Source organism: Pomacea canaliculata, linkage group LG5, assembly GCF_003073045.1.
Source record: "Pomacea canaliculata isolate SZHN2017 linkage group LG5, ASM307304v1, whole genome shotgun sequence".
In the NCBI taxonomy this organism is placed as follows: domain Eukaryota; kingdom Metazoa; phylum Mollusca; class Gastropoda; order Architaenioglossa; family Ampullariidae; genus Pomacea; species Pomacea canaliculata.
The window spans coordinates 17,516,977-17,532,560 of NC_037594.1; the positions used below are offsets into that span (position 1 = coordinate 17,516,977).

Sequence of the window (15,584 nt, forward strand, 5' to 3'; positions counted from 1 at the left end):
ATTTTAACTTTAACTTTGTTGTACATAGCGTTAATGATATTGCCATTAAGGTAACATTTAAAAATAATAGACCACAACACATTTCCATCCGTTGCAAAGGCCTTTTCAGAGTTTATAAATGGAATACTAATTTATCTTTGTCACAAAACTCAACGAAGTAAACACGTGATCACCAGTTAATTAGCATCTCTTAAAATTATCTTGACATTCACCAGTAATGTCTCTTTTTCTTTTTCTATTTATTGGTAATTGATTGTTGATTCATTTATGGGCCCTTGTCCCTTAGAAGAGGGAGCAAACGACAATGCTAATGTAGTATTACATTTAAAAAACATTGAGATGAAGACTAAAACTGAAACAAGGGTTTCAAAACTATTGCTTAGATTAATCTTCTACTGTGGACTTTCTGAATTAAAAATCTTAATAAGGTATAATACCAAATTCCTTACAATGTTTTGAATTTGTTGAAGCCAATAACAAAGTCATTTTAAAACTGTTTGGATTAATGTACCATTTTCTTTGTATGAATCGTACTCTGAGATGCTGTAAGGCTTCACAACAAAGAAAGTGAACTTCTTCTTCATTTAATTTACATAATGGATATGACATGACAGAGTGAGTGAGTGAGTGAGTGAGTGAGTGAGTGAGTGAGTGAGTGAGAGTTTGAGAGAACTAGATGTCTTCATACAAGAAGAATTTACTCTTTGCAAAACTTTGGGATCCTTTTCATTCCTTCATCGTTTTATCTCATCCCAGATCATTACCACCCTGTTCCCCCAACTTGAGACCTTCAGAGCCCCATTAATGATCACATCCACTGAAATGAAGGCTGCAGCCTCCAGAGAAATCAAACTTAAAGAAAACAAAACAAAACAAAAGCAATCATGGGCCTTGTGGCGCTGTCCTAAAAGAAACACACTGCTATTCCCCTCCCCTTAAAAACATCAGACAGAAATAATAAAAAATAAACGACAAAAAGTCCCACCTTAATTTTTTCGACATGGTCTAGCAGTTTATCCGAAGAAAGTGAGGTTTTTTCATGGTCCCCGTGGAGCTTACTGAAAATCAAGATGACCTTAGAACAGACAAACCAAACATTGTGTTGGAAATATTCTTAAAGTACAATCTCACAAGTACAGAGACATGAACAGTCCGAAGTGTATGTCGCTAATTAATAGATACATCAATGTCGATAGTATCTAGTAATGATCATTTAACATTTTACAAACTTGAGCTCTTGCTAGGTTTTGCATATTCGATGACGATGAAATTTTAGTTAATTCTTGTATGTGTGTATGTCTCCATGCACACACATACACACGTGCGCGCACACAGACTCACACGCATGTAAGCACGAAAACAAACAACACACACACACACACACAGATACAAACGCACGCAGAGAGTGTGGAGAGAGAGAGAGAAATTTAAGGGAGAGAATCACACTCTATCTCGGTCTGTGCCCACTATTCATCAGCAAAGAGTTGCGTGCACCTTGTTATAACGCATGCTTGTCTGTAAAATAAATTAAAAAAACAAAACAAAAACAAAAACAAAAAATAAAGAAAACAAAACAAAGAAGAAATAAAATAGGTCGCACTATTCATAGCATCCGAATCACGCTCTTTCACCTCTAGCAGCAAATCCAGTAACATTTGTGAGCATGAATTTACCCACTGACCAACGACTGGAGTTGACAGGTGAACCCGCACGAGCCTGACCTATCACCTTTGACTCATTGCCTGAGCTCTGACCTACAGTCTGTTTGTCGCGATTTTAAAACGTACTCACTGCCTTGCAATAGTCGGAGGTGGGGACAACTCAAGGAACCCCTCCCCCCCTCAACTTTGAGATAAACATTGATTGAATAATTTCGACTTTGAACTGACCAACTTGTAAGCTAAGAGTTGTTAACCACTGACCAAAGAGATAAAGAAACTAGTAGCAGAGAGAAAAGATGAAAGGAGAAAAAATAAATTAAGAAAATAAAAAGGAAAAAAAGAAAAAGAAATAGAAATTGAGTCACGTCATCACCTTCGGATCTCATCTGAAGAATAAAAAACCAGATAGGGGAAAAAGAAAGGAAGAGAAAGTAGGAAGGAAGGAAAGATATACAACAAATAAACCAGAGGAATTAGGTTCACAATACCGCTAACACCGTGGAACCTGTGTCAGATCGGCTGATGTGAACGTGACGATAATGTGGTGTCAGACACAAGGGCCAGCCAGCACAGTCCATCTTCTGGGTACACAGCCACCCAGACAGACTTAGAAGACGACGCCAACATCGTGATTAAACAAGGGGCACGCCACTCTCACCTCCGATGGAGCATCATCCTCTCGTCGCTGTGGATCGCTGACGGGTGGGTCTCGTTTGTGTGTGACGCATGTGTGGGTGCGTGACACACACACAACAGAATACACACATACACACATTCATACACATACACAATCTAAAAATCTTCTTTATGCGGCATGAGCTTTTGTTTCTTTCATACTTAGCAAGTTTGGCACGTTCCGAGCACTTTTCCTCCGGTACTATCAGCATCTATACATCCTGAGAGCCGACACGAGGTTAAGCAGTTCTTATTTTAAAAGCAGACCATCATAAATCTCAAGCATTTCTTGCCAGCCAGCAGCCTACACCGCACCAGACCATGAACACACGAAAGAAATGGCGAACAGCATGCTGGGGTGGATTGTCTGGCACTGGTCGGTGGTCAGAACACGTACCGAGGGGCAGACATGACGCCAGCTATGGACTGAAGGATCGGCAGGCTTCTGCAGACACTTACCCAGATTTGTTTCACCCTAAACTTTCAAAATGAAATAACAGGCTTGACAAGAACGATTTTGACTTTGACTTCGACTTTGATTTTAACGTTTTTTTGCGTTTGACTTTAACAGTGATTTTGACATCAACTTGATTTTGAATTTAACGTAAACTGACAGTTTCTGTTGTGTCTTTCAAACCAAGGAAAAAAAAAAGATCAACTAGAGAGAGAGAAGGGGAGAGTACACAAAGGACTGACTTCGGTCTCCTGTCATCCGTGGCGCCTGCTCATTTAACACAGGGTTTGTGATAAAGGGGTATGTAGGCATGCTTGTGAAATAAGGGTGGAGGTCAGCTTACTCAGTGTTTTGACCCGACAGCCACTCACAGTTGTTGAATGGAGGAGAAGGGCGATAAAGAAGGAACCTATAAACGGTATTTGTTTTTGTCTTTTTAGCGGATAACTACGTTATTCATCTGGTCGGATGCTGAAATAGTTACTTCTACTCGTCAATCCTCTGATGTCTGCTACGTGCGGAATGTGAACAATCCATCTGGCCAAAGATCTTGTTTTTTGTCCACCTTTTTTAAATCGATCTTAAAGTTTGTTCCACGAGCTGATGGACGTGAAGTGTTACTTGCTGACACTCAGCGAGCCCCTGTTACCCTTGCTCTTTGACCTCGCATGATGAATATGCTGTTTTCCAGTTAACCAGCCACAGGAAGTAAAAAAATAAAGAATTTTGGATGATGCGCACAAGCCGACCTTTCATAAAAACTGCCAGAGTACATAGAGTTGTTGAGTGTTCTACACTGATTACGATCAAGAAGCCGTAGGTTAAGAAAATAGAAAAACATCGTCCTAAAAAGCACGACCGACTTGCAACAACACGGAAGACGAATGTGAAGAGAAAAGGGTGGGAAAATTGGAAACAAATCCCTCCGCCGGCTCTTGGGATCCCGTCCCTCAGCACCGGAAATGACACTCCGCAGGAGGAGGAAGAAGAAGGGGAGGAAACCAGAAGCTGACACCATGTCCTCTTTCCCTCAGCCTCCCGTCTGAGTGCTGCCCTACCTCCCCCTCCTTTCCCTTGGCCGTCTCCTCCGCACCAACACTCACATGACCTCACTCCCCCAGCCACTCGTCTCCGTTGCCAGTCGTGCCTGCCGAGTTCTGTCCCGTGGAGGGAGGGAAGACAAACAGAAGGCGCAGTTGACTTTGACAGGTCACGGGTGTTCCGGAGCTAATCCATGACGTCACGAGGGGTATATGTGTGGGGGAAGAAAGCCTGGACAGAGACAGAGACAGTGGTGATTGTGTGGGTGCGATACGACGTTACTGTATACATTGTCACCATGGTGAGTTGATCTCTGGACAGACATCACTATTGCTTCTCTCGTGTGTTCTTTACCTCAACTTCACCAAGGATTGCACAAGTTTCTCTCGCTGGTCGCTACCATCGAAGACACGCCAACAGCAACAGGCAGACATGCATTTCATCGAGTGGTGATAGAAGTGTTCTTTAGCTTCTTGCCCCCTATTTTTCTTTAATCAGCACATTTCTCTGAATTTCACGGGGGAAAAATAAGTGAAAGAGCTTGAATCCACAATTTCTGTATACTTCACTTTTTCATCTTTCAAATCAGGGGGTGAATAATACAGAATTTTGACAGAAATTTGCCCAGGAGATACAAAAATTGTTTGAACAGGAGAGATAACAATCTCAGTGCTTTCGCTCTCTTTCTCAATTTCATGATTTAGCTTTGATGAATATGTCAGCGGTCCTGTCTAATTATAGTTCTTTTCAGCAGCTGCAGTTCGCTGAAAGCTAACAAATTGATAAAAAAAAAATTTCGGCATTCTCACTCGTGTGCTGTCGATATTGAACATAAAGGCGAACCCTCGCAACTTTGATCTCTCTAGTGTCGTGAGCCCAGCAGAAGAGAAGCCAAATGGAGAAAGTTTTCATACCTCACTCCACAAAATAATAAAGATCTACTTTTTTTCTCCCAGTGTATATATATATAGATTAATTACAGGCAAAGAGGATGCTTTACAGAAGACCTTACACAGGATACATGAAGTTCTGACCAGGCCAGTTCTGCTAGAAAAAGAAGATGCTCGGATTTATAGTGAGAACTGTGACCTCAGAAGCATGCACCATATAAGAAGATAGGAAAGAAACTACTTTCTGGCCTCAGTGGACTCGAGTCGCCTCAAGTCACCATGGCAACGAAAAAGTTTGACGAAGTGATCCAGCAGCTGATGGGGGCATCCCTACGTCCTGCAGGTGGGTCGGTGTTGTGGTTGTCGTAGTCATAGGTGCTTGATCGTTGTCTTGTTGGTAAAACCATCGTTTTCTTTATCCTTTTCCCTTCATTTGTATCGTCTTTGATAATTTGTGAGCATGCTAACATCAGTTTGTACACTTTATACGTGTTTGTGTTTTGACTGTATTATAAGCGCTGTATCTATAGTGATATCACAAAGTCAGAAATGTAGAAGTCACTGGGTTTGATATTGTTTATTCATCTTGAAATGCTTAAGCTGGATCTGTGAAACTGTTAACTATTACGAGCTGAAGAAGTCTCGAACTGCTCTTAAAAACATTGTTTCGTTATCGTCATCTATCTGTCTTATTTCAATTAATTCCTTTTTCTGTGTCTTCATCTTTTTTACCTGCTTCTCTCCTTCCTACGGATCTGTCATATTCCATCGATTCTTATCGTCTTCAACATCAGAGACAGGTACGATGGAAAGATTTATCAATGAAATGGATGCATATATGGATGGTCAGATAAACTGACAAAAGGATATAGAATGTCAAAAGATGTTCTCTGACGATTGTTATTTGAAATGAGCACCAGTGTATCTTCAACATTGATGTAGGCAGGTGAATGAAGTCAAGAAGAGCTCGAAATTTCTTCATTTCCTCGCTTTATGTCGATGGCCAGTTATCCTGCAAGTATCAGAAAACAGTTTAAAATAGGTTATAGGGGGGAAAAAGAGAAAATTCTGCGGACATCCTGCTGTTATGGCGGTCACGTGATCAGGAGGAAACTAACTCTCATTTTTACTTCTTTTCCAATCAAAGTTTTCTCCTTGTCTTCCTCTAAAAACGAGAAAAATCCCACAATAGAAACAAAGTCGGTTAATATTTGTGCTTTATTTGTCTAAAACTAGATGTCAAGGCTTGCATGAAGCACCTGCACGTGAATAATAGCACATGTATGCATAACACAACAATGTACACACAACACAACACATGTACACACAAAATAGCACATGTACACACAACACAGTATCGAGAGAAAAAGGAGACAGAGAGAATGCAAAGCTGAAAAAAAGAAAAAGAAGGAAAATGACAAAATAACCGTTTGGACGCTCAAACTCTAGTGCGTTAATTAGATCAATAAACGAAAAGCAAACATTTTCTGAAGAAACAGAAATGTTTAATAATCTAGATTTAGGAAAAGAATGACGATAAGTAAGAAAATTTAAGGGAATGAAAAATTAACAGCAAAGGAAACAGATGTGAAAAGAAAACGGAGCAGGACGTATTATCTATATTGTCACAAGCACACGAGGCAAAATGGATTGTGAAATTCAAAAGAAAAATACAAACAAAAAATGCATCACACATTGAACAGGACCAACATTGTTAAGACCAACTCTCTTCAAACTTGAAAATAAGTCAAAGTTGTAAGTCATAAGAACATCTAGCTCTTAGTAGTTAATTACAAAAAAAGTGTTGAATTTTAATAGTTTAATTGTAAAATGTTCATGTGGATATATGTGAAGTTTATGTTAGCCTGTAACCCTGATTTTCAAGTCGTGGAGTTAAGATCATCAAAACAGAGAAAATGTTTATGTTCGGAGTCACATGTAGCTCCCTTGACCCGTGCAGCAAGTTTTGCGACATAGCAACACATGAGCACAGTTTTCTTGTGAACATTACAACAAAGATAATCATAAACAACAACCGACAACATGTTATATATTAATATAAAATGACAGACCAATCAACAGACAGGCGCAAATCCTGTCTCAAGTGTCTCATTGTGTATGTCATTCCAGCACTTAGATCGTTTTGTTAATTCTCTTTGTAGCCAAACACTATCGTCGGACGTGGAGATGAAACAAACCCTAGTCAAGCGACCCCCTAAATTATGCAGGTGACTACTCAGACCAGTCCTTGGCTGCTGAAGCTTCTTTTGATGAACCAAAGCAAATTTTCTCCGTGGTGAGAAAGCGTCTGTGGGGGACTGTGTCGCACAACACTAATGACGTCTACACGGGGGGAGGGTTCGCTGCCAGTTGTCGGCTATATTTGCCTCCTGTCCATCCGAGTCACGTGCCGGGTGTGAATGATTGATGAGGGCGCAATTCGAAGGGTGGAGGCGGGGTGGGAGAGAAAGTCTGGCGTTTCTTCGCAACCGTGCGTCCACTGCGGACGTCAGACGGTCAGAACTGTCGTCACACACCCGACTAGCGAACGTCAGCATAGCCTGGGAGGGGTTTGAACCATTGGTTTCAGGTCATTTTATACATTTTATATTTTATATCTATTTTATTTTATATATATTATAGTTCGGAAGCTAGCTAGTTTTTTTCAAAATAAAGCAAAGAGTAATAACACATTTTGAAATACATTATCAATATTGAAAAAGAAACGAGCCATGAACATCTATGCGTCGTCACTTAATTAAATTACTAAGAAAAAAAAAAAAACTTCAAGGAAAATAGTATGAAATCGTGTCTAGGGTACTTCCTTTTTTGAATGACAGAGCATGATGAATTTTAACGAACGTCTTTGGAGCAAATCTGAGGTGAAAATTTCTTCTCTTCTTCTATTTTACATGAAGTACTACACGAATTGTTAATCATTCAAGCGAATATATATATATATAGATGCGTTAAGGTGAAAATGTTTCTAAATGACCCATAAATAATAAATATACCAATATTGCTTATATAGACAAATTGCAGACGGAAGATGTTTCTGTTTGACATGAATCTGTATGCTAATGTTGATTAACCTGGAAAATGTCTGGAGATGTTTCTGTCTGACATGAATTAACAGGGTAGCATTGATTAGCATGGCGAAAATACTAATAATTAAATCCTAAAATATAATTTTTAAGAACAAAATAAAGACAATAAATAGTTAATTTTAAAAGCATTTGTGTCGTGTACAAAATATCACGAGTGAGAAATTGTCTGTCCTGTCGTAGTAGATAAATAAATAATTGAAAAAGCAAATAAGAAAATATTTCTCCGTTTTATCTCGAATCTATTAAAACAAGTACATTCTTGATGATACCGAGAAATTAGTTTTGTACGCAGAAGACGTAAGACTACAGTTAATCCCTTCCTCTCCTCCCCACCCCTTAAAAACCACCCCCACAAAAAAAAATACAATCAGACCGATCAGCACCATTCTTATTAAAGGTTTAGTGGGATACAATATTTTCTGTGATGATGGATAAACCACAATAAAAGAAACTTTTTCTCAAATATTGGCCAGCCCAAAGAAAACAGCTTTGGACAGTAATGTCCTCTCTTCTGTGTTTCTCCTCTCTTTTTATTAACTACGATCGTTCGAGGATCAGTTGAGCATTGATGACACGAGGTCGTGCGGCGGCGCTAGGAACTACGTTAGGAACTACGTTGTAGGAGCGCATCCTTCAGGCCCTCCACTAATCTCGCACGTGCAACTGTCAAAAGGAACAGAGAGAAGATAGAGGTCAGGTCACTCTAGAGACGGTACTGGAACCAAGCTCTTGTACCATCCCCCATCACCTCCCACCACGTGACAATTTTTTTCTTTCCTCTGTCTTGTACACGCGCTCAAAGTTCGTTCATTCATTCGTTTGATCCCAGATACGAGCACATACACCCTCCTCTGGCCTTCAGTTACTCTCTAAATATTAACACACACACAAGCATTCACTCGTACAAAAAAGAGGAAAATGCCAAAAGGCCATGGCACCATTTCCCCAACGTTCCCCCGGGCGTTGAGTAAAGGGAGATAAACATGAAATTCGTGTCTCGCAAAGTATGAAATGCTTATTACTCGCCCTTGCAGCTGTGCGCATCATGTCGACTCGGAGGCTGAGGGCGGCTGCGGCTGCGTCTGTGACAGTGTTAGTTTTCTCACATTTGTCTTATTATTTAAAGACCACGAAGAATTTGAAATATTTCGTTTTTTTTGGTCTTTACAAAAGTTTTTTTTTAAATTAACAAATTAAAAAAAAGACTTTTGTCTTGTCGTTGCCTCAAAGTAATAGTATTTCATCCCCCTTTAAAGCACTTTTTGAAGTGATACATTTGCCCTGCCCTGAGGTCAGGCTGCCAGAAACATGTGCTCTGGAAAGAATCCTCGGTAAGTCTGTCTTTGCCTGTCTCAGTATTTACTGTGTATCTGTAAATGTCAAAATTTTGCACAAGCATTGAGGTAAGGAGGCACTCGGTTCAATGACTCAAAAGAGATATAAAAATGAGGAATCGTCATCCAGCAGAACGAAGAATCTGGAAGGAGATATAACACTGGTATTATCCAATGCAGTACAAGTAGGTTGGCAAACTGAGTTATTATCCATAAAAAAGACTGCTTTCCCTTTGCACGACATTTTAAATCACTCGCCATATTTCTAAGATGTATCTATCACTTACATCTTGGGTCAACCTAATTGTATTGTAAAATTCAATTACTAGAGCTTTGAGCTAAATATTGATGAATTAATATTTTGTAGAAAGATGGAGGAAAGGTTATGGGACACCAGACGTAGAGCAGTATCAATGACTGTGGATTGATAAAGGACGAAGTAACAGAGAGGGCTGAGACTGTGTGAAGAGAAAGGGATATAAAGGTGTTATATAGCAACACACAGGAGGACGGGGGTTGTTGGCATGGAAACAAATGGGTGAGGATTAAATGTTACAAATAGGAAGCGGGTTGCTTTTTTATGTCGAGAACATTCAGAAGGTAACAGAGAGCTCTTGTTATATATTTGATAGTGAATATAGCTTTCATCATAAACACCATCACAATACCACCATACTCCTCCTCCTCCTCCTCCTCATCATCATCATCATCATCTCGAATTAAATATTTCAGTATTTATAGTTCTTTCTTTCTTTCAAAGAAATAGACGTGCGCTCGTTTTATCTTGGACCGAAGCTTGAATATTTCCTGTCCATCCATCCGTAACTATACAGTGATTTCGGGACATGCTGCAGTCCACATGATTACACCAGTTTGATTGTATATTTCTGGGGAAAAATCATCGGCATCGCCGTCTAAATGGTCATTGAGGGCAACTATGAGAGGCGGTTAGATTTACCAAATGGCAACTAACGGGGATAATGGGGTAATGGGAGAGGAAGTGACGCTCGCTTCAAGACAAGCCAGCTTCGTGAGAAATATTGGGCAATGTTTTCCATCCGATGAAATGATTGTATTTTGCAATGCATAATGAGAAGTGTCCTCCGAACACTGCGAATTCAAAGGAAATGCGTCGCAAAGTGCTTGGCCTCACCGCTCGCACTGTAGACTGAGAGAATTCACAAAAGCGTTCGTTTCGCAATGACTCCTGTAAACATATTAAAGAGTCGGAACATAATAATAATGATGACAGTTCCTTCTGCTAATTACACATTTCGCTGCACGGAAAGGCTAGGAAGCCTGGAGGGAAATCATTGCATGAGAGTATGATTAAACATAGGATTGAAGGACCTGCTGTTGAATTGGGCCTCGTGATAAGAGGACCAACAGAGGGAGGAACGAGAGAGAGAGAGTGGGACGTGGGTTCACGCAAGACTGCTGTGCACTCGTCTTTGAACATGAAGATAATTGACTGTTTGCACAACCACTCACGCCCCTGGCCCAGTGCGTCACAAATCCCAGCAGGAACGCCGATATTTGGGGTTGGGGGTCCTCTCTTCCTATTGGCAGACAGCAAGCACGGCCTTCATAGAAGACACAGGTCTTCTTACAGGCCCGCTCGCATTTTTTATTTGGGTAGTAATGTCCAGTGTAGATGTTGTAACAGTAACTGGGTGTTACATGCAATGGCCGGCAAACTTTCATTTCCTCAAACTGAAGTCAGATTTTTGATCGATATCGAATATGTCGCTAAGAATGTTACTTCCGAACTAATCCTTTGAAAGTCTGTCACAATTCTCGAGCAGATTTCACATGAAAAGTACTGTCCTTGCACAACACACTGTCAGGTCATTGACATAAGTACAGGCATCATCAAACTCTCTCTCTCTCTCTCTGCTCCCTAGGGGTTCTCCGCGCGACCACAATGTTATTGCACTCTTACGAAAGTTTCTTGGGCATTCCCCCCCGTGCAAAACCGCATATCAAGAAACAAATACCTGCAAAAAAACCAAAAACAAAAAAAAAAAACACCTGATCAGTGATGATGCGTCTGTCTCATTTAGTTTGATGTCCGACACGTGCTAGATAAACTTAGGAAGAAAAACGTTTTCTTTTGTTCATTTTTTTTCTCTCTACGAGGATTAGAGGATGTGAAGAATGTTCGTGCAACAAGACGAAGCACTAATCTGCCAGTCAGCGAAGGAAGAACAAGGTGATACCGAGTCTGCCTAACAGCTTCGTAATGGAACTTTCATGTCGTGCAGATGGCAGAGCTTGAAGCAGGATGTTGTTCAGGTGTTGGTCTTCGGACACGAGTCGCTCGTGCAACGTGCTGGCGCGAAATGGACATTACAGCCGTTACGTGCTACAAACTGCGCACGTGCTGATGCTGACAACAGAAAAATAGCATCCTCTTCTTATAAACAGAGAGCACATGCCAACGTGAGTGTGAGCGCCTGTGTGTGTTTGTGTGCCTGTGAGAACGAGTGCGTTTTGAGGAGTTGCCTCACGGAGGTAGAGGAAGGGCATAAAATGTTCATGTTGTTTATTTTGCCAACTTCATATCTTTGATTGATCAACGGATCCTATTTGGTCACATTAGCTTTTTCTTACCTCTCAGTTTCATCGTGAAGAGTATCCACGCGCATGTTTTCAGTCTAACACTTCCTCTGTACCATCTGCATGCACTGGTTCGAACCTGCCTTTTCGTTTTGTTTTCATGAGTGCAAGTGTTACTACCCTGGTCTACGTGGGGAAAGCGGGGCGGTATTAGGTCTTCTCTGTGTTCAGTGTGCCAAAACGACGAGAACAGCAGAGTGAAGATAAAACACAGGCTTGTAACAATCCTCTCAGGAGTACCTGTTTGCTCGTGAGGCACGTACCCACAAGTACATTCGTGTGCATCCAGATACACCAGGCATCTATCCTTCTCCACTCCCTTCCCCACCAAACTAAAAAAAATCATCGGCTGAGGCAGTTAAGAGTCGAGCACAAGACGTCACACCTCCTTGCTCAAATGTGACGTTCTGTAGTCCAGTGGTGACGTATTGAACGCCTTGGCCTAGCCGTTAAGTCCCAAGGAGTCCTTCCAACCATCATCAAGCTCAGCGGAAATCCCATGATGCCGCGGCAGTGACGCAAGCGCAGAAGATGAGGTCTTTCGGGCATAAGCCCGGGAAATGTTGCGTAAGGCCTAAATGAAGGAGCAGGCGAGGAAAGGGGGATGGGAGACAAACAAAGAGGGTAAGGGAACTAAAGCGGGCTAGCGGATGAAGACCCCATCTGCTTCCAAGGTTCTGTCGACCTCGGTGTCGCCGCTCACGACTTTCGATTGGTTGAAAAAAAAGTATTGGGGTTTGAGCTCGATGCTTCAAACACAACATCGACTGTTTCCTCAAGTGTTTTTTGTACGCTCAGAGCCTCGCTGGAATGTACAATGCTTTCATGAAGAATTACACAAATCTATCAACTTCAGGCGCTAGGATGTAATGATGACAAAGTATTGCTATTTGTATTTTATGACTGCATTGATGTATATGTTTTGTGCACCTATCATATGAGCAGACAGTATCACCGGGACCATAGAGACAGAGAACGTAAGAGAGAGGAAGCAAAGAGTATTGAGTTTGACAAGTAAATTGGGTGATAGTCTTTAGCATATAGCAATTTCTCCATCTTAGATGGTAAAAGGAGAAATGAAAGCCTCAGAATTAGAAGCGAACTGTAATAAACATGGAGCAGGAACAGGAACATGGCTGTTTACATGTCAGCAGAGCAATAACTTCTACAGGAAAAAAAACAAAAGGTAACATATTCTAGATTGCACTTACACTTTTAATTTTCATTTACGGAAACTTCAGTGTTGATGTTGGGCGACACTTCGCTATTAAGAATGAAAATAAAAAGTACTTCCCCACAAGGCAATAAGATAATGCACTTGAACAGAAGAACAGCACAAGGAAAATACAGAAGAACGGGTAAAAGATAGAAAAACAAAGTGGGAAAGAGAGAGAAGGAGAGGCATGCCCGTGTGACGAAAAACGCTTGTAACCAGTAGAGCCCACAAAAAGCTGCCGCCTGTACAGAGGTCACTTGCGTGGACTTGACTCATATACCTATCTCTTCAAGCATATTTGGTTTCCATCAAGATACTGTTAGTACATTGGTACAGACTTCCAGAAGCAGTAGAATGGACCAGAGGACGAAGAGGATGGCCGTGAGTAGTAAGAGAAGAAGAGAGGGATAACCGTTCAGCTCAAAAGAAAAAGCCCAGACAAAGGCTCACGACTTCTGTCACAGTTCGGAGTCTCTACAAAAAGCTTGGAACCGACCTTAAAAACTTAATAATGTAAGAAATTGGGCCTAACCTATGAAGTCTTAATCAAAAGGAGAAAGGGGAAAAGAAAAGCTCATGAAAATTTCACATTCATGCACGCACACAAAACACCAGATAAATAAAGGAATGCAGCCTCATATGCTAGCACACACCTACACACGCACGCACACACTGGCTCGCTTGCGGCACGCAATGCTGACACGGAGACACACGCCTTCACCCCTCTGTCAGTCGGCCTGTCTGATTGGGTCTGCTACACCCATTACTTCTTCCTCCGCGGTCGATGTTTAGAAAAAAAGCAGAAACCAGACATTCCGCAGACGCTGTGAGAGGGGATGGGGAGGAACGAGGGTAAGTGACGTCACGAGTGTATTATTGTATACTGGCTCCTCTCCTTAGCTACCACTTTCCACTTTGCGACTTTAACCTCTGAACCACGCATCCCCTCGCAAGGGTCAGCAGTGTATCGCTGTTTTCCCTCGTCAGTTCCGCCGGTGCCTCGTGTATCTTCGACTGTTTAGCAAATCAATGTAGCCAATCGCTTGATGTTTCTCAGATAAATGTGCCAGATCGCTCAGGGCGCTTTTAATGCTCCGATTTTCTCATTAGTACATCTTAAGCGCACATTTGGTTTTCAAATGTTGAAATTAACTGCTTTATTATAACTGTCAACAAGACGATCCCCTCTAATTTTCCATTTTTGCATATTGGTGTTGTACTTTCTTGTTTTAATTACAGCGCATTGCGATCTCTTCTCAGCATAAATCAAGTGATCATTTAATACAAATGATAGTAGTTTTTTAGTTTAGTTTATTACTTGTTACTCTTCGATGAGCATCAGGCCACAACAACAACTCTCCAGCGGACCTGGTTCTGGGCAGCCCCCTTCAGCTGGTTCCATGTGCTTCCAGCATCTTCTCTCGCTCTCTACTGATCTTTCCAAGTCTGCTTTGGTCTCCCAACTCTCCTCTTCCCCTGAGGGTTCCAGTCAAGGGCCTGCCTGGCAATGGTGTCAGCTGCTTTGCGCAGGGTGTGTCCTATCCAGCCCCTTTTTTGCTTTGTGATGTCTTGGCTAGTGGGATTCTAGTTGGCTTTTCTCCACAGGCTGATGTTGCAGATATTGTCGGGCCATCTAATGCCAAGGAGACTGTGTAATCATCGGTTGGTAAAGGTCTGAAGCTTGTTAGCTTGTTGTTGATGATGTTTATCAGTCTCCAGGTTTCAGAACCATGCATGTGGACTGTTACACATTGGTGTTGAAGATGCAGGTCTTGCTGCGAAGTGATAGTGCTCGGAGTTCCAGTCGATTGTATTCATTAAAATTACTATTTCTACCAAGAACCAGACTAGAGCAAAAATCCAGACTTAACGAAATGTAAGCTGTGGCGCGAGATACTAGCTAACAATCAGGTCATTTCACCATAAAGATAATACAGACAAGGTCTTAAAACAGAGAAATACACGTTTCTCTACCGACGGTGTCCCACAGAAGAGGACGACGGTCTATTTCTACTAATCCCGACTGATGAAAAGAATGTGTGAGGCTGTCAGAGACAGAACGAGCATCAGAATAGACCGGGGAGGCAGGCACTCGATTTCCAAACCCAAGAAGCTTAGCAGCAAGACGCCGCGGTAAGCTGGACTCAGGATGCTGACAACTGACGCTAAGCGCCTGCAGCACGCCACTCGCAGCATCACGTCCACCTCACGCGGCCGTGCGCCACAGAGGTCAGAAGTCACGTCCGGTAACAGATCGGCGCACACAGGAAGTACTGTACTTTCGCGTTGAGAAAATCTATTGCTCGTGCTGCTTGTGCAAGTAAAAATTATATGTTGCCTATAGAAGTAAGTGCTCTTATTTTTGACATACTTAGAATGATAGTCCTCCAACTTTTTCTTCCTTAGCCATTCAATCTTACTTTTCGTTGTTGTTGTTTTTGATGATGAGGATGACACCCTGAAGAGACAGCTCCGGGTCACCAGTTATCTGAATACAATACAAAAGTTTATTTTCAGGGTTTCACAAATGGTACTTAAAAAAATACTTCTTTAATCCGAAACACCAACTTTTAACAGCAAAGCAGCA

The 15,584-nt window shown here is 41.6% G+C and overlaps 1 protein-coding gene across 1 annotated transcript in view; it reads left to right on the forward strand.

The window, feature by feature from the left end:
• Positions 1-4,879: 4,879 nt before the first annotated feature.
• LOC112563592 (Kv channel-interacting protein 4-like) overlaps positions 4,880-15,584 on the forward strand; it is a 195,201-nt gene continuing 184,496 nt past the window's right edge. Inside the window, exon 1 of the mRNA XM_025237698.1 lies at positions 4,880-5,064. Coding sequence (XP_025093483.1) covers positions 5,001-5,064 — 64 coding nt within the window. The 5' untranslated portion in view covers positions 4,880-5,000. The remainder of the gene's footprint in view (positions 5,065-15,584) is intronic.